The following is a 16,394-nucleotide window of genomic DNA, read 5'->3' on the forward strand; positions in this document are numbered from 1 at the left end:
GTCACTGCTGGCAGGAATGTAAACTTGCACAGTCACTATGGAAAGCAGTCTGGAGTTTCCTCAAAAAATTAAGAACAGAGTTATCATATGACTCAGCAATCCCTCTTCTGGGTATCTGCCTGAAAAATTTGAAAACATTTATTTGCAAAGATATACGCACCCCTGTGTTCACTGCAGCATTATTCAATGTGGCTAAGACATGGAAACAACCAAAGTGTCCTTTGATAGACGACTGGATAAAGAAGCTGTGGTACATATATGCTATGGAATACTACTCAGCCATGAGAAAAGATGGAACACTGCCATTTGCAACAACATGCATGACCTTGAGAATATTATGCTAAGCAAAATAAGTCACAAAAAGCTAAGAACCATATGATTTCACTCATATGTGGGATATGAAACTGAAACTCATAACCACAGACAACAGTTTGGTGGTTACCAGAGGGAAGGGGGTAGGGGAACAGTTGGGGGTAAAGGGGGTCAAATATATGATGAAAGAAGATGATTTGACTTTGGGTAGTGGGCACGCAATGCAATATACAGATCATATGTCATAGAAATGTACAATTGAAACCTATATAATCTGTTTTGTTTACTTATTTGCATCTTTTTAAAATTTATTGGGGTGACACTGGTTAATAAGATCATATAGGTTTCAAGTACACATTTCTATGATACATGACCTGTATACTGAATTATGTGCCCACCACCCAGGGTCAAATATAATCTTATTAACCAATATATGGTCTTATATAATCTTATTAACCAATGTCACTTCAATAAATTTAATTTAAAAAATAAAATTTAAAAATGTTACACAAACTCAGGGCTTCATGTACTGAATCTTATTTCCTATTTAGCCATTTAAATCATTAAGCAAATGAGCCACATAAGCTCCCCAAGTGAAATGTGGTTTTGGAAGAGATTAGGGGTCTACGTAGGAGCTGAATTTAAACGCTAACAGCATTCAATTAACAGAAAGTGACAGATAAGAATGTTTATCATTTTGCCTGGTCTGTACCACTTATAGATACTTCCATTGCTCTGAGTGGTTTTCATAATAGTGAATAAATGGAAACCTACATAAAATCTATCTTTAAATGCCAAAAAGATGAGTAATCTAAAGACAAAGTTGTTTAAAGTCATTTTTGCAACAGTATGTGGGCAAATTTTTCATGGTCTCATGAGGCAGCTTAAAAACAGGATTTAGATCTTTATATCTTAATTAGATATTTGTGACAGAATTAAAAGAAGAGTTTAGATTCAAAAGTTACTTTTATTGTGACAGTCATAAAATACTGGGAAATAAAATGCTTTAATCTAAAGTTATAACCATGTTGTTATTTTTTACATTCCCATAACTATTGCTAATTCTACTGTCAAAATAGTTGAGCCCTGGCCAAGAGCATCATCCTGTACACGAAAAGGTTGAGGGTTTGATTCCTGGTCAGAGCACATACCTATGCTACAGATTTGATTCCCAGTCAGGGTGCATGTGGGAAGCAGCCAATCAATATTTCTCTGTTAACTCGATGTCTCTCTCTCTCTCTCTCTCTCTCCCTTCCTCTCTCTAAAAATCAATAAAAACATATCCTTGGGTGAGGGTTAAAAAGTAGTTGAAACTAATTCTTTTTGTTTCCTCGTTGACTTAGCAAACTATTAGGCTCTTGATAAAGAAAGTTAAAAAGGTCATATGAGTGAGAGAAAAATCAGGGGCCCTGGAGTCTAACTGAACTGGGTTCAAATCCTGCCTTAGCCACTTTGATCTAGAGCAAACCATCTAACTTCTGATTATCTCAACATCTTTTGAAATGGCAGTAACTGTATCATAGCATGTTAGGAAGATGGTAAGATAGTGAAAATACTGAGCTCAATTCCTAAAACAAAGTGGGTGCCCATCAGTTATTTACCTGTGTTATTCCTAAACAAACGACAAGGAGGTCAGCTTTTCCACCTAGAATGTCCCAGGATGAGCAGGTAAGAGCTTTCTGGGCAACTGATGGCCTGTGTGTCTCAGCGAGAGGGTCCGAGAGTGGAGAACATAGGCAGAGAAGCCTTAATGAGAGACAAAGATTGAAATCCAACTCACAAAGCAAGATATCTGATAACTCTTCAGAAAACATGAGACTGTCCTTCACAGATTTTGAATAAACTCAGCCATGTAAATATTTACATTTCTAAAAGCAAACAACTGCTGGTAAGAGTGTGAACTATAGTTAAAAGGCAAGCTAGACAACTCTCCTTCCTGTCAGCACATGAAATACCCTAAACACTGGCACAAGAATTAATCTCCACGAGGCAGCCAGACAAAAACAATTACATAGCCTAACTAATCAACCACTGCAATTCTTTCCATATAGGTAATCAATGTAAATCTCTGTGATAGTTTTCTATGGATGTCATAACAAGTTACCACAAACTCTGTGGCTTAAAACGCTACTGTATTATTTGTACAGTTCTGCTGGTTAGAAGTCCAACAAGCTTCTCACTCAACAGGGCTGTCTTCCTTTCTGGAGGCCCTAGGAGAGAATTCATTTCTTTGTCTTTTCTACCTTCTAGAGTCTGCCCACATTCCTTGGCTTATAGCCCTTTCCTCTATCTTTGAAGCCAGCCACAATGGCAACACTGTACATCACTCTGATTTCCTCTTCTGCCTCCCTCTTCTCTTTTTCAGGACCTTTGTTATTACCACACTGGGCCCACCCAGATAACCCAGGATAACCTCCCTGATTAGAAAACCTTAATTCCACTTACAACCCTCCTCTTCAACAAGTAGCCTAACATAGTCACACCTTGGTAACTCTGAGGTTCTGGGGGAGGGGAGAGGGGTGCATTATTCCTCTTATGTAATCTCCAAGGGAGATCACCTCTGAATTACATTAACATTAATCTCTGGGTATAAATAATATACTGCAACTCACACATACCTTATCTATTTTCTTCCAGTGAATCAAAAACAGAGGAGTTGTGAGGGTTTTTTGACAACTTTAGAACCTGCAAAGCAAAAGTGCTCCATGTTATTTAGCAAGAGCAGAAAGAGACAATGCTATGACAGTAAGAGCTATGTGGCCTGTTTACACTAGATGGTGAAAATTGATTATCACTGATGTCAGGCTTTTTTTTTTTTTTTTTGGTTCCAGGGAAAATAAGCTATCGAAATATAATACCCATGTCAACAAGCCATATGAAGCTGTCTTCACACACCCCTGGAACCTATCATACCATTCATCCTTTTGCATCTAGAAGTTGCTATATCTCCAAAGGGAAAAATATCTGTTGTATTAGCAATAAGTACCTCGGAGTGATGACTTAGAAAGTGAAGCTTTGAATAATGTGGGCGGGATCTGAAAGCACAGACATCATGGGATGAGTTTTTCTCTTAATCGGTTCATCTAAACAGAATATCACACTTAAATACCACTACAGCCCGGCCAGGCGTGGCTCAGTGGTTGAGCATTGACCTAGGATCCAGGAGATCATGGTTTGATTCCTGGTCAGGGCACATGCCTGAGTTGTGGGCTTGACCCCTAGTCGGAGGCAGGCAGGAGGCAGCCGATCAATGACTCTCTCATCATTGATGTTTCTATCTCTCTCTCTCCCTCTCCCTTCCTCTCTCTGAAATCAATAAAAGATATAGATATAGATATACCACTACATATAAAAATACTTGGTTGTTTAACCTATCAGAAAAATTTTAATTATATAAGATGTCACGCCCCCAAGAACATTTTAGAAAAATTTGTTAAAGTTCTATATAAATGTATTGTTTAGATTAGGGGATGGAGCCCAGAAAGGTAATAGAAACAATTAGGTGTGGCTAGGAAGGCATCCTAGAGCCCCTCTGCCCCATCTGAAGAGGCCAGCTACCATCTACCAGCCACCAGCCACCAGCCACCACTGAGTTACAGGAGCTGATTATTGTCACATAAGGTCCTCTAATATTTTCATAAGTAAGAAAGTAAATTTTTATGTGGAATCATTTAAATTTTCCATGTTGGCAACTAAATAATATACTACAACCTAATGATAGAGCAATAAAACACAGTAACGGACCAAATTTAGCTTACCAGCCAGTAATTTGCACCTTTGGATCTAGATCAGCCAATTCTTGATAACTGCTTGATATTTTACTTGATGAAATCAATAGACTAGTATAACTTACTGCCCTAGCTGTCTAACTGGATGCAAACATTACAAAAAACTAGAAGAAAAAAATGTGTGTACACAGATGAGATCAAGAGTCCTAGCAACTGAGGGTTTCATTGTTTCTTGAGGGAAAAGATTATGTCTTATTTTTTGTTGTGGCCCCAGTATATAGCATAGTGTCTGTCACATAATAGGCTCAAAGTAAATGTTTGTTGAGTTAAGGAATGACTAAACTTTAAGGAAAACCTTGGTAGCTCTGAGGGCTTTATTTGTACTTGTTCATGTAAAGAGGCAGTGGTCTAGCCTTAGAATAACAATTATGTTGCAATTACCAATGAGACCTTTTATAATATAATGGGGCAAAAGGAATTTAACTGAAAACAATAATAGAACAATCCAAACCAAGTATAAGTGCGCAATTTTTATATTACAAAGTCCTTTCAATATGTGATTTCTCTTTTCATCAGATCATCTCTTTAAGGCAGACAACTATTATTTCATTTTAAAGAACTTGAACTACAAAGGAAATTAACTGATTTTACAAGGGCTTGCACAAAATTAGCAATAGAACTGCACTTAATCTCTGGTTCAGCCCAGGATAGCTCTCTCCTAATAGGGAGGCACCGTGGGGATGTGACAATATAGAAGTGAATCAGATTAATTAAATACGCACAATGGTACCTTCACAAACAGGAAGGGAAGGGAAAGGCCTATACTGTGGCACAGGGGGAAGGAAAGGAGGAGCATGGAAAGGGAGTGTAATAGCTGTCAAGAGGGTGTGTAGACATCAAAGTGCCTTACTCATCATGACACTAAGTGCATGTTGATTAAATCATTCAGCAAAGTGAGATAGATCATCGGGACCCGTGTCGTTTCACGTGGAAATGCACTGCTCTGTGATATTTTCATTTCCCATGTGTATCTGTCTCCCCTACTAGAGTTAAAACTTCATGAGAGTCAGAGACTAAAACATATTACAATAAGAGCTCCTGAAGCACTCTCTACCCAGAAGGAAGTCATTCATACTTTTTATTGGTCAATGGGTGACATTATATTGGTGACAGTATAGCATTAATGGTTCAGAGCTTGGACTTGAAGTCAGTGGATCTATGCCTGAAACCATGCTCTGTCAATGACGGGCTGTGTGACTCTGGGCAAGCTACTCCATCTCTCTGGGTCACAATAGCATTTGTAAAAATGTGACAATGATAAGACTTATTCCATAACTTTGTAGGGAGGATTAAACAAATTAATGCTTATAAACACCTAGCAGGATGCTGGGTAACTGACATGCACCCAATAAATATTTTACTACTGCAACACACTGAAATTTCAAGTTCAGAAAAGTACTGGAGCTATATGCTGGTTTCTATGGATGTGGAGAAGGGACATTTGCTTGGTTCCCAAAAGCAAACTGAGGTGCTGTAAGAAAACATTAAAACGTGACCCAAAATGTATTTTTAAAACAAACTTTTAATTTATCCCACATGCCATTTGGAATATAGTAATAGAAGAAAGAAGAAAAGGCATAGATGCAGTGTGATTTACAATCAATATAAATGATTACAAACAAAAGTAGTTTTCAGACACAAGCTCACTGACAGAAAACCCCGTGGCAGGTCAAGGTTTACAAAGGAGTGAAGGCCTGAGATGTGGCTGGTCACAGATGGGGACATTCAAAAGGAGGACTATGTGCAATACTCTTTTTTAAGAAATTTCCCTTGTTCCCAGAAAGAGGCATGTTTAACTGTCCCCGATGCATTATCTTACCAAAGTCCAGCTAACTTACTTTCCGGCGTGTCCTTGCTCTTAGATCTTTAACCTTTCAACATACATGTTCAGACCCTGCTGGCTCCCACACACAGACAGAATGAAAGTGGTGAGAGCAGCACATTCAAGCGAGAGAAGGAGAGAGAGCTCATTTCCTAAAAGGAAACGACACATACTAGACGGCCTCTGTCATTCTCAGGGTGGGATTTTCAAGAGAAAACAAAAGCCAAGCCATTAAAACGTTTTCCACCCAAAAGCAGCGGAGAAACAACAATCGCAGAACAAGTATCACACATCAGTTTAGACGAGAACCTGACGCCAAAATAAGGTAACCAACTAGGCCACGGACACGTCTCCTTTTGTGTCTTTAGTGCTCAGAGGAGCCAACTCATGGGGCCCGAAAGCTTCTGCAAAGTAGCCGGTCAACCCTGGATTTCAGCTCTGGAGCTCCAGCAGAGGGGTCACAGCCCAGCTCCTGCACCATCTGCTCCTGGACAGCCAGGTGGCCCAGATGGTGACTCAGAGAACATGCTCGGTCTCTCCTTTGCTCCCCTCGGGGTCTGGGGTGCCTGCCCCTGGCCTGGAAGCCAGCTCCAGCGAAGCTTCCTCTCCCCGCCTCCCGCTGCCTTCCTTGGTCTCCTCAAGGATCAGATGTGGCTGGCAGTCCTGCTCCGAGCTGCTCCAGACGTAGCCGGGTAGGGTCACACGGCCGTCGGGCTGCCGGCCGGCCGTCCTGGTGGCCTTGCCGGCGAGGCCCGGGCGCCCGCCGGCCGCCAGCTGGGACTGGCAGCTGCTGCTGTGCGTGACGGTGGTGAGCACGGAGCCGTACCTGTGGCCGCCGCACGGGGGCGCCCTTCTCCAGTCGACGGAGAGATCCCACCGACTCCACAGCTTCTTCACCTCGGCCTGCACCTAAGCCACAAGACCCACATCATGCGTCAGACACCAGCGGGGCCCCTGAAGCTTTGCAAGGCAAATGCCTGCCCTGATTTCAGTGACAGCACTAATCATTCGTTAAGGGTCCATTGTGTGGCAGGGGACTTGGCATATATATTCTTTCTCGGTCTCGAAAAAACCTTCTGTTATTACTGGAGATGAGCAAACTGAGGCTTACAGAGAGGTGAAGGGCTTGTCCAAGGTTAGCATTGTAACAGAGGCTGAAATGCAGCCAATAGAAACATCTGGCCTGTGGGAGAGGAAAGAGAGGCCTGCGGTTGGGGGAGAAAGAGAGAAATAGCGGCAGCTGTGGCTGAGGGATGGCCCGAAAGGGACCCAGCCTGCAATGTGACGGCCACCCTATCGCCGTGCAGAGGTGCCCTGAAGGAGGAAACGGGAAAGAGGGCTGTACACCAAAAAGCAGGCCCTGCAAGTGCATTCTCAGCAGGGTGGGGCTCTGGCTCCATTTCTTTTAGCGGGAGATTCACTTCTACGGCCTGTGCCCCTTTCCAGAAGGAAGCTTACTGGGAAATGCCATGGGAGGGAGGGAGCCTGGTGAGCTGATGTCACCTAAAAGAACAGTTTGACTCCCGGATGGAAGAAAATCGGCCCACCATCACCTTGTAGTTTAAAAAATATCAAAATGTTCCAACCGATTTGTCCCAAGAATACGTATTTGAGTTTTTTACAGACCTTGAAATTGATTAATAAGTTTAAGCATTAACTGGAATATGAGGCTCACTGTCCTTCCAAGTCTCCATTGGCATTCCAATGAGTGGGTTTTTTTGATATCAGGGTTTACAACTGAATTGGCCTTAGCTTACTGAAATGCGTTCTTGCTCTCTCAAAATAATTTATGATTAAGACATCTCTCCTTGCCCATTTTCTCCTGCAACTCCTGGGGATCCTAAAGAGCTGTGGGTGACACTGTGATGGAGACCTGTGGGGCATCCGGGCTTCCTTGACCTACCTCTCCATTGCAGTAGCAGTAGATGATGGACACGAAGAAACCCTGGAGAGAAAGCACAGAGGAGCTGACAGTTTACGAAGACCACAGATCTTGCGTCACACGATTCCTCCAGAAAAACTTAGGCGTTACTCTCCTACTGTTTCCAGATCCTTACATCTACATTACACTTCTCTGAAATCTTCCTTGGTGTCAGCGGAACCAAGCAAGTATGTAAATAAAACACACTAACATACGCAAAGAGCTGATTTCTGTTATATTAGTTTCATTTATGTTGCTACCCAAGGTCACCGAATATCCCCTTGTTGGTAAGAGATATTTACACCCTGTGAATGCTGGAACCTGCAAACAAAGGGTATTACATGGTAAAAAGAAATACTGTTTTTTCATTCATTCAAAAGTATTTATTGAACTTATACAATGCGAAGTGCTTGGCATGCCAGGGATAGACAGTTTAATCAAGACAGACAAGGTCCCTGTTCCCTTAGGCCTTACATTCTAGCAGGAAATACAGAGGGGGAAATATAAACACACAGCCACAGGAGAAAAATGTAAGATGCTAAGGGTTATGCACGCGAGACGAGTGGTGCTGATAGAATGAAGATGTGTCAGGTAAAGAGCTCGACAAAGGCCTCCCTGAGGAGGTGACATTTAAGCTGGTTTGAGTGACAAGAAGCAGCCAGGCCTTCTGAATATCAAGGGGAAGAACATTCCAGGCAGAAGGAACAGCAAGTATGGACCCCTGAGGCAGGAATGAGCTTGAGGAACCCTGCCACGCAGGGCTGTGCACACCAGGAATCTGGATTTTATTCTGAGTGCAATAGGAAGCCTCGGATACTTCTATCAGATAAGTGATATGATCAAACTTAAAGTTTTTTTTAATATATCTTTATTGATTCAGAGAGAGGAAGGGAGAAGGAGAGAGAGAGAGAGAGAGAGAGAGAGAAACATCAGTGATGAGAGAGTCATTGATCGGCTGCCTCCTGCACGCCCGACCGGGGATCGAGCCCGCAACCCAGGCATGTGCCCTGACTGGGAATCGAACCGTGATCTCCAGGATCCAGGTCAATGCTCAACCGCTGAGCCACGCCCGGCCAGGCCAAACTTAAATTTTTAAAGTTCTTCAGACTATTGCATGGAGACGAGGCCGAAGGCGGCAGGAGGCTGCAGCAAGAGCTCGAGGAGGAAGAAGGGGCAGGCGGTGCCCGCAGCAAGCCCCGTGGAGGACGATGGTATTATTTTCCAACAACACAGAATGTGCAGGAGCCACCTCTCTCTGTTTAGCTCCTTTTTCCCTCCTCCCTGCCTTCTCCTTCTTTTGCTGTCGTTCGTTTTCCCTACACGCACAGAGGTCCCTACTCTGTAGGTGGGGACAGCCGTTTCCAACACGCTCCCTCCACTGGCCGCCCAGCCCTGCCCAGAGGAGCAGCTGCTCCCGTCCTCCCCAGAACCTGACCTCTGCAGGATGGAAAAGCACAGGCTCAGAGAACAGCGCCCTCTCATGGCCTCAGGAGACCGTGGCGTGCAAGCCAGAGGCAGAGAAAGAGGCGGCAAGGGGGGGAGAGTGAGGCAGCAAAGCAGAAGGACCGGGTTACTAGGAGGCCCTACCTGAAAGGAGTTGAAGAAGAGCTCGCAGTGCATCCGGATCTCCCACCCGAGCCCCGAGAAGGAGTGGGGCAGGCACACGAACACGATGTAATGCACTCCGAAGACCAGCACCAGGACCAGCGTGGATTTGGCCAGTTTCCTGAAAGAATGCAAAGCCTTTTTATTGAACAATTTCGAGTGCCCTTCAGGAGAGACAGCTGGCTGGGGGGAAAACAAGCTTAGCAGAGCTAACAGGGGCTGACTTTGCCTGTCTCTTTGGAGCCCACGACTTCTGCTAGCTCTTCCCCTCCCTCCTCCTCCTGTCATTTTTATACTAAATCAGGTAGTTTATTCTCGCTTCCCATGATTATTATCCGCTACATCTTTCTAATCTCATTTCTGCTCTTCTTGCTTAAAGGATACTATTTTCATAAAGCTGTGAAATGCCTTTTTTTCTGTCCCAAGTCCTCTTTAACTTCTCTGTTTGAGACTTAAGCAAGTATTACCTCTGTCTGTCAACTGTCTTTACTTTCATAGGCAGCATTTTGGCTTGTTTTGTTCATTTTAAAATCAGCTATTCCCTAGTTTCTTCTTACACATGGATCTCCATTTGTCATTTCATATTTTCTAATAAGCTACATGTAGTCACCTTCTCCAAAGAGTCTATATAACTATTCTATCTCAAACTGTCCATAGTTCTAGGTTTCATTTTGGGGTTTGGTAGGGGTTGAAAGCTAATCAATTTTACCTTATTTCCTTTAACTGCCTTTTTATATACATTATATACACGTGTATTTGGAGGAATCCTAGGTTTTCCAATTTGATGGGTTGACTCTAAAATGGCCCCCAGTGATTCCCACCTCCTAGTATTTACATCTTTGTTAATCCTCTCACCTTGGATGTGGGCAAGACCTGAATAGAGTACAGCCGAGATGATGGGATGTCACTTCCGTGATTATGTTGCATACAATTGTAATTTTCATCTTACTAGCAGACTCTCTCCTTTGGTTCAGTGAAGCAACTTACCATGTTTCGAGCTGTTCTACTGAGAAGCCCATGTGGCAAGGAGAAGTGGAACCTGGCCAACAGCCAGCAAGAAACTGGATCCCGCCAATAATCACATAAACTTGGAAGTGAGTTCTTCCCCAGTCCGACCTTAACATAAGACTGCAGCCCTGACTGACATCTTAATTGCATCCTCGTAAGAGACCCTGAAGCAGAGGGCCCAGGTAGGCCAGGCCCAGGTTCCAGACCCCCAGAAACTGTGAGAGAGCAAGTGGGTTATTTTAAGCCACTGTTTGTGATTACTGTGGCATATCCTAGGCCAATTATACATGGGTCATCCATCTGTCTATTCATTTACAAAGATGGGCTTTTCCACACACCAAATCACTCAGCAGTCCTGGGCACTGATTTGTTTGTTTCAGGGTCCATCTGGTCACCGATGCACATTGTACATCTCTGCAGCCCAGCTGTCTGCAAAGGCACAGCTGTCTAATGAGGTGACTCAGGGATGCAAAACTGAAAGTGGTCTCTGGCTTGCTGGAAATATGGTGGCGGCTCTGGGTCCAAGAGCAAAGCCATGAGAGGAATACAAAAAAAGTCAAGTGGTTTGTTGGATTCAGTGGCCTACGTAGAAAAGATACCCAATTCTTACAATTTCTCTCCCTAGCTGATCTCTCCCCAGGTAAAAAGTTCTGAAAAATCTCTACTTGTCTTTTAAGAGTCAACATACCTTTAAAAATATATACTACTTCTTCCCTTTTCGATCCCTCTTGGCCTTGAATTAATCTTTCCTTCTTTTCTACACCTCTCTCTCTCTCTGACAACAACCCTGTGAGAGTACTTTTATGATCCCACATCCAGGTGAAGACAAAGGCTCAGAAAAGGAACGTATTCACCCAAAGTTGCACAGCTAGTAGTAGATTCAGCCTTAAAATCTGTCCTCTTTACTATTATGCTACATAATAAATATCAGTTGAATTCGTTCCAAAAATAATAAATATTAAATATTATTTGTGTGTAATATTGAATGGAAAGTCAAATTAGCCAAAACATTCAACTGTTGCTTTCTACCGAATCTTGCATTTTTCATATCTCCCATGTTCTTCCAGTCCTGGCAATCTTTGCTTACTTTGTAAAGGAATTGAGTTGTAATTTGAAAAGAAAAAAATCTATTAGTTCTGTTGTTAAATCTGATTGGTTAATTTTCTTCACATCAATCTTGTTTTAAAATAAGTGATTGTAAATTGCTATTATGCAAGATGTCACCTTCAGGGGAAACTGATTAAAGGGTATATGGGGTCTCTCTGAATTATTTTTATAACTGCAGGTAATTCTACAATTATCTCAAAGTAAAAAGTTTTTTAAAGCTGATTGTATCAACATATTTCAATTTTAAGCCACTATATCAATGAATTAATATCATATACTTCTCAGAAGTCTTTCCTTGTGTGTGCAAGCTCACCTAGAGAGACTTTCTCAGCTCTGAAAGATGCTTTCAGTCTTTCAGACAGTAATGTGCACAGAAATATGTTAAAAACTGTTTTAGATGCCATGATTTGAAAATATATTTTTCATTGTTTTATTTTAACAAGAATATTTGTTTGACAAAGGCAATAACTAAATGAAATATAAATTTAAAAGTAAATTTGTGAGGCAGAATCCAGATGCTGACTATGATTTCTTCTTTCTGTGTCTGAGACAGCATTTCAGAACAATCCAGGGTGGAAAGAAATAGTTACCAGTTTGGGGAATATAAATATCAATTTGAATCTACCTGACTACTGGATATATATGCATCCAGCTGGACAGAGGCCACTATTATCCAGAACTTTAAAACAAGCATTGGGAGACTCAGACACACCCTTAATATAGTTTGATAATGATCCTAAACACTCAATTTGCCCGTTTCTTCATGAAAGATAGAATAATGGACCTTGCTCAATCAATACATTTGAAAGTTAAAAATTTATACTTGGTAGGTGCCAGTTCAATGAAAAGATTGAAAACAATATAGCAATCCACTTTCTTGATTTTTTTCAGTTATGGTATATTATTTTAAGAATGAAATAAGAGCCAGGTCTCTGAGCATTAGCTACGGGTGACTCAGTACGGTGCTTAATAAATCGTTACTTTCTTGGCTGCAAAAAACAACAAAGAACACAAATAAAATTGTCTGCCAAGATCAACAAGAGATTTTCGGAGGGATATATATACATATATATATATATATATATATACACACACACACACACTCACACACATGAAGCATGTGTGTGTGTATACTTTTCTGATAAATCATAAATTAAACCAAACAAAAATACACAATCATAAATGTCTCCCTTAGAGACATTTCAGATCAATCAATACCTGTTCTTTACACTAAATAGTAACCAAAATATTTCCTCTGATGTACGCCTGCCCTGGAATTACCTGTATTGTTTTCTTGTGTCATGCCCAACTGCATTGGTCTCCCAAATTTTGGTAGCCAGAACTCTAACCGTATTCAGAAACAGAAGAAAATTCAGCTGAAAGAGAAAGTAAGATTACGAAGAATTATCAAGTTTGTCTTCAAGAGTTTCTAAAATTTACATAAATTAAACTTCCCTGTATTCAAAGACTGAAAATTGCCCATTCCATACGAGTCAGTGAGGGACACTGAGATAAGCTATTGGAAAGCTGGTGATTCTTGATTTGCCCTCATGAACCCACAAAGAGGAAAGGTTTCAATAGCACTGGAAATTAGAAAGACCAGGGGATGACCTGCCAGAATCCCTGGGGAATTTCTAACCCAAGGTGCAGACTGGCAGGAGAAAGGATAATAGTTATGACATAAATGCAACCAATTGCCCTTTCGAAATGAAGGCCCAACAGAGTTGTTTAGGGGATTCTGTCTGTCTGTCTCTCCCTCTCCCTTCCTCTCTCTCTAAAAATCAGTAAAAATATTTTTTTTAAAGACACACAAGAACAACAACAGCAAAAATGTCTTTCATTAAACAATATTGAATAAAACTTTTTCTCCTCCAGAAAAAAAAAAAAACTCAAAATTTCAGCCACACAATCTCTTGCTCCTCGGGCCGTCCCTGAAGCTTTGCTCCGGAGTCGCCTCTGTCTGGCTCTTCTGTCCCTCGGCTCCCCCACCTGGGCTAGGTTAGCTCACTGCATTCTCAGGTTCCGGCGGAATGTCACGTTTCTCAGCTGTTCCTGACACCCAAGCCCACCACAGCACTTGTCACATTTAAATGTTTGCCTCACCCAATGTGCTACAACTGTGTGAGGAAAAACCGGTGCCCATCTCAGGTGGGCAGGTCCTGACTAATTATGGGGTCCTCGACAGGCCCGCTTGGCCAGCAGGCCTAAGATCACCCCCCAAACCAGCGTCCAGCAGCTATAAGGGTTTTGCTTTGGTTCTGCCCCGCCCCTTGTTTTATATCGCTACGCGTCTAGAATCTGAACAGCATATATTGGCTTATTTTTCAAAATCATGAACATAAGAAATTTTTTGCTTTGTTTATATGTATACTGATGCTAAATATTGAACATTTAAATAATAGATAAAATCCTTAATCTATACCATTACAATTTTATTGTCAATAGCACGGGCATGAAGACAAAGTATGTAGCTCATTTTTGTCAGTTGGAATTCAATTAATAACCGGGACAGCATTGATGGTAAATGGTAAAGCTTTTATTTCATTTGAAGTTCTAAATGTGACTGACTTAAAAGAGGACAGGGAGCCCGGCCGGCGTGGCTCAGCCATTGAGCATGGACCTAGGATCCAGGAGATTGCGGTTCGATTCCCGGTCAGGGCACATGCCCGGGTTGCGGGCCCGATCCCCAGCAGGGAGAGTGCAGGAGGCAGCTGATCAATGACTCTCTCATCATTGATGTTTCTATCTCTCCCTCTCCCTTCCTCTCTCTGAAATCAATAAAGATATATTTAAAAAAAAAAAAAAAGGAAAGGGATTCTGGAGTGGCGACCTTCCTCAGGGGAAGGCATCAATTAGGTATTTGCAATTCTATCAAAGATTGGATGAAATTTTATCCATTTTATTTTCCTCTCCTACCAGTCATCCCTGTCACCCCCAGCCCTTGTTTTTCCTGATTGAAGGTCCTTTAATTACACATCAGGGGAAATGAATCACTAACAGCAGCTGAGAAGCTTTGACCTTGTTTGTTTCCTTTCTTTCATATTTTACAAAATGCACTGAATATATTTTAAAATATATCACTTAAAAAATTTTTAAAGGCTTTTATTAGAACTACCATTTTATTCCTTTTTTCAGAATTCCCTCAGATGTTCTGAAAGGTATTTGAGGGAAGAAGCATTTATAAGAAAAACACTGAAAATCTGGAGGTCTCCTTAATGCACTCTAAGTAGCATGTGGTCTCCCCAGGAGCCATTACTTGGTTAGTCATTCAAACTAGATTATCATTTCGATGAGCAAGCCCGTGACCCACCACAAACTACATGTTGAACACAGAGGTTAGTTCTTAGCTGGGGTGCATAATGGCACTGTGAGTTATAATAAATACCTAAAAATAAGTAAATATGCCAAATATGACCAAAAAAAGTAACCATGATTGCCTCAGATTTTCCAAATATCCATCGACATTTATAATGCGAACCATAGCTCTCATAGTTACATCAAAAACGAAAGTGTATTGCATTTTACTTACTGTCTCCATTTCCCTGTGAGCTCCTTTGGTTTTCTGTTTGTTTGTTGGGGGGGTTTTGTTACTCTCTTTTTGTTTTTTTTTGTGCAATACGCTTTTAAAGAGCCTGATCACATGAAACATATAACTAGCCTCCCACAACCATGTGGATATTCACTGGCTACACTGATCAGGCCCTTGGCAGTAATTCCAAATTTCATTGTTAATTTGCCTAGTTCAGTGTTCTCCAAAAGGCAGTTACATAGCGTGCCACCACTATGACTTTGCCTTATCAATTATTCACCTACTATTATTTAATACTTTCTTCAAACAATCCACTTTTATTAAATTATTGAAATTTAAATTTCATATCATTACCATAAATGGAAAACCAGGAGAAGCTGCTATAAACAAGAGATGACTGTAAAAATAAATGGAATGGAAACAAGTCATGTGGAATTTTATCTAGATTGGGTTGCCTGTCCTCCACTGTCCACCCTCAAAGAAACACACCCCACATGTTAGGGTTGTGTTAAAGGCCAGTACCAAAATGAGAATTTCTCCTTGATGTGTTCAGAAGGGTTGGAAAGGGACCAGTGTTCTCAATATATGACTCAATGTTATGTAATGACTGCACGTACCACCTAAATCTTCTCACGCACCAGGTATGTGCCCCACCTTGGGAACCATTGGCCAAGCTTCCATCCTATCACCTCTAACAGCAGAAACTGTGGGCTCTGGCCCTGGCTGCTGTGGCTCAGTTGGTTGGAGTGTTGTCTCGTACACCAAAAGGTCGTGCATTTGATTCCCAGACAGGGCATATACCCAGGTTTCGGGTTCGATCCCTGGTCAGGACACCTATGGGAGGCAACAAATCAATGTTTCTCTCTCACATCAATGTTTCTCTCCCCCCCCCCCCGCCCCAACTCCCTTCCTCTCTCTCTCTCTCAAGTCAATAAAAACATATCCTCGTGTGAGGATTAAAAAACAAAACACAAAAAAACTGTGGGCTCTGGAACCACACTGCCTGGGTTTGACCCTCACTTTAGCACGTTCTAAATGTATAACCCTAAGCAAGTTAATACTTCGCTTGGGACTCAAACTGAGAATAATAAAAAGGCCTATCTCAAAGTTGAGTGTTGATGCAAAAGATTCTGAGACATTCCTTAAGCAAAAAGATACTCAAAACATTTATTCACCCTGTCGGGGTAGCTCAGTTGGTTAGAGCATCATCCTGATATGGCAAGGCTGCAGGCTCAATCTCCGGTCAAGACATACAAGAATCAACCAGTGAATGTATAAATGGAACAACAAATCGATGGTTCT

At 41.7% G+C, this 16,394-nt stretch overlaps 1 protein-coding gene across 1 annotated transcript in view; it reads right to left on the reverse strand.

Annotated features, from left to right (window-relative positions):
- Window positions 1–5,604: 5,604 nt before the first annotated feature.
- Window positions 5,605–16,394, reverse strand: part of PTH2R (parathyroid hormone 2 receptor) — a 44,865-nt gene continuing 34,075 nt past the window's right edge. The window contains exons 10-13 of the mRNA XM_087819611.1: window positions 12,845–12,939; window positions 9,431–9,569; window positions 7,826–7,867; window positions 5,605–6,831 (exon numbers count right to left, since the gene is read on the reverse strand). Coding sequence (XP_087675737.1) covers window positions 6,439–6,831; window positions 7,826–7,867; window positions 9,431–9,569; window positions 12,845–12,939 — 669 coding nt within the window. The 3' untranslated portion in view covers window positions 5,605–6,438. The remainder of the gene's footprint in view (window positions 6,832–7,825; window positions 7,868–9,430; window positions 9,570–12,844; window positions 12,940–16,394) is intronic.

The sequence above is a fragment of the Miniopterus natalensis genome, chromosome 8 (genome assembly GCF_054644295.1).
Source record: "Miniopterus natalensis isolate mMinNat1 chromosome 8, mMinNat1.hap1, whole genome shotgun sequence".
In the NCBI taxonomy this organism is placed as follows: Eukaryota; Metazoa; Chordata; class Mammalia; order Chiroptera; family Miniopteridae; genus Miniopterus; species Miniopterus natalensis.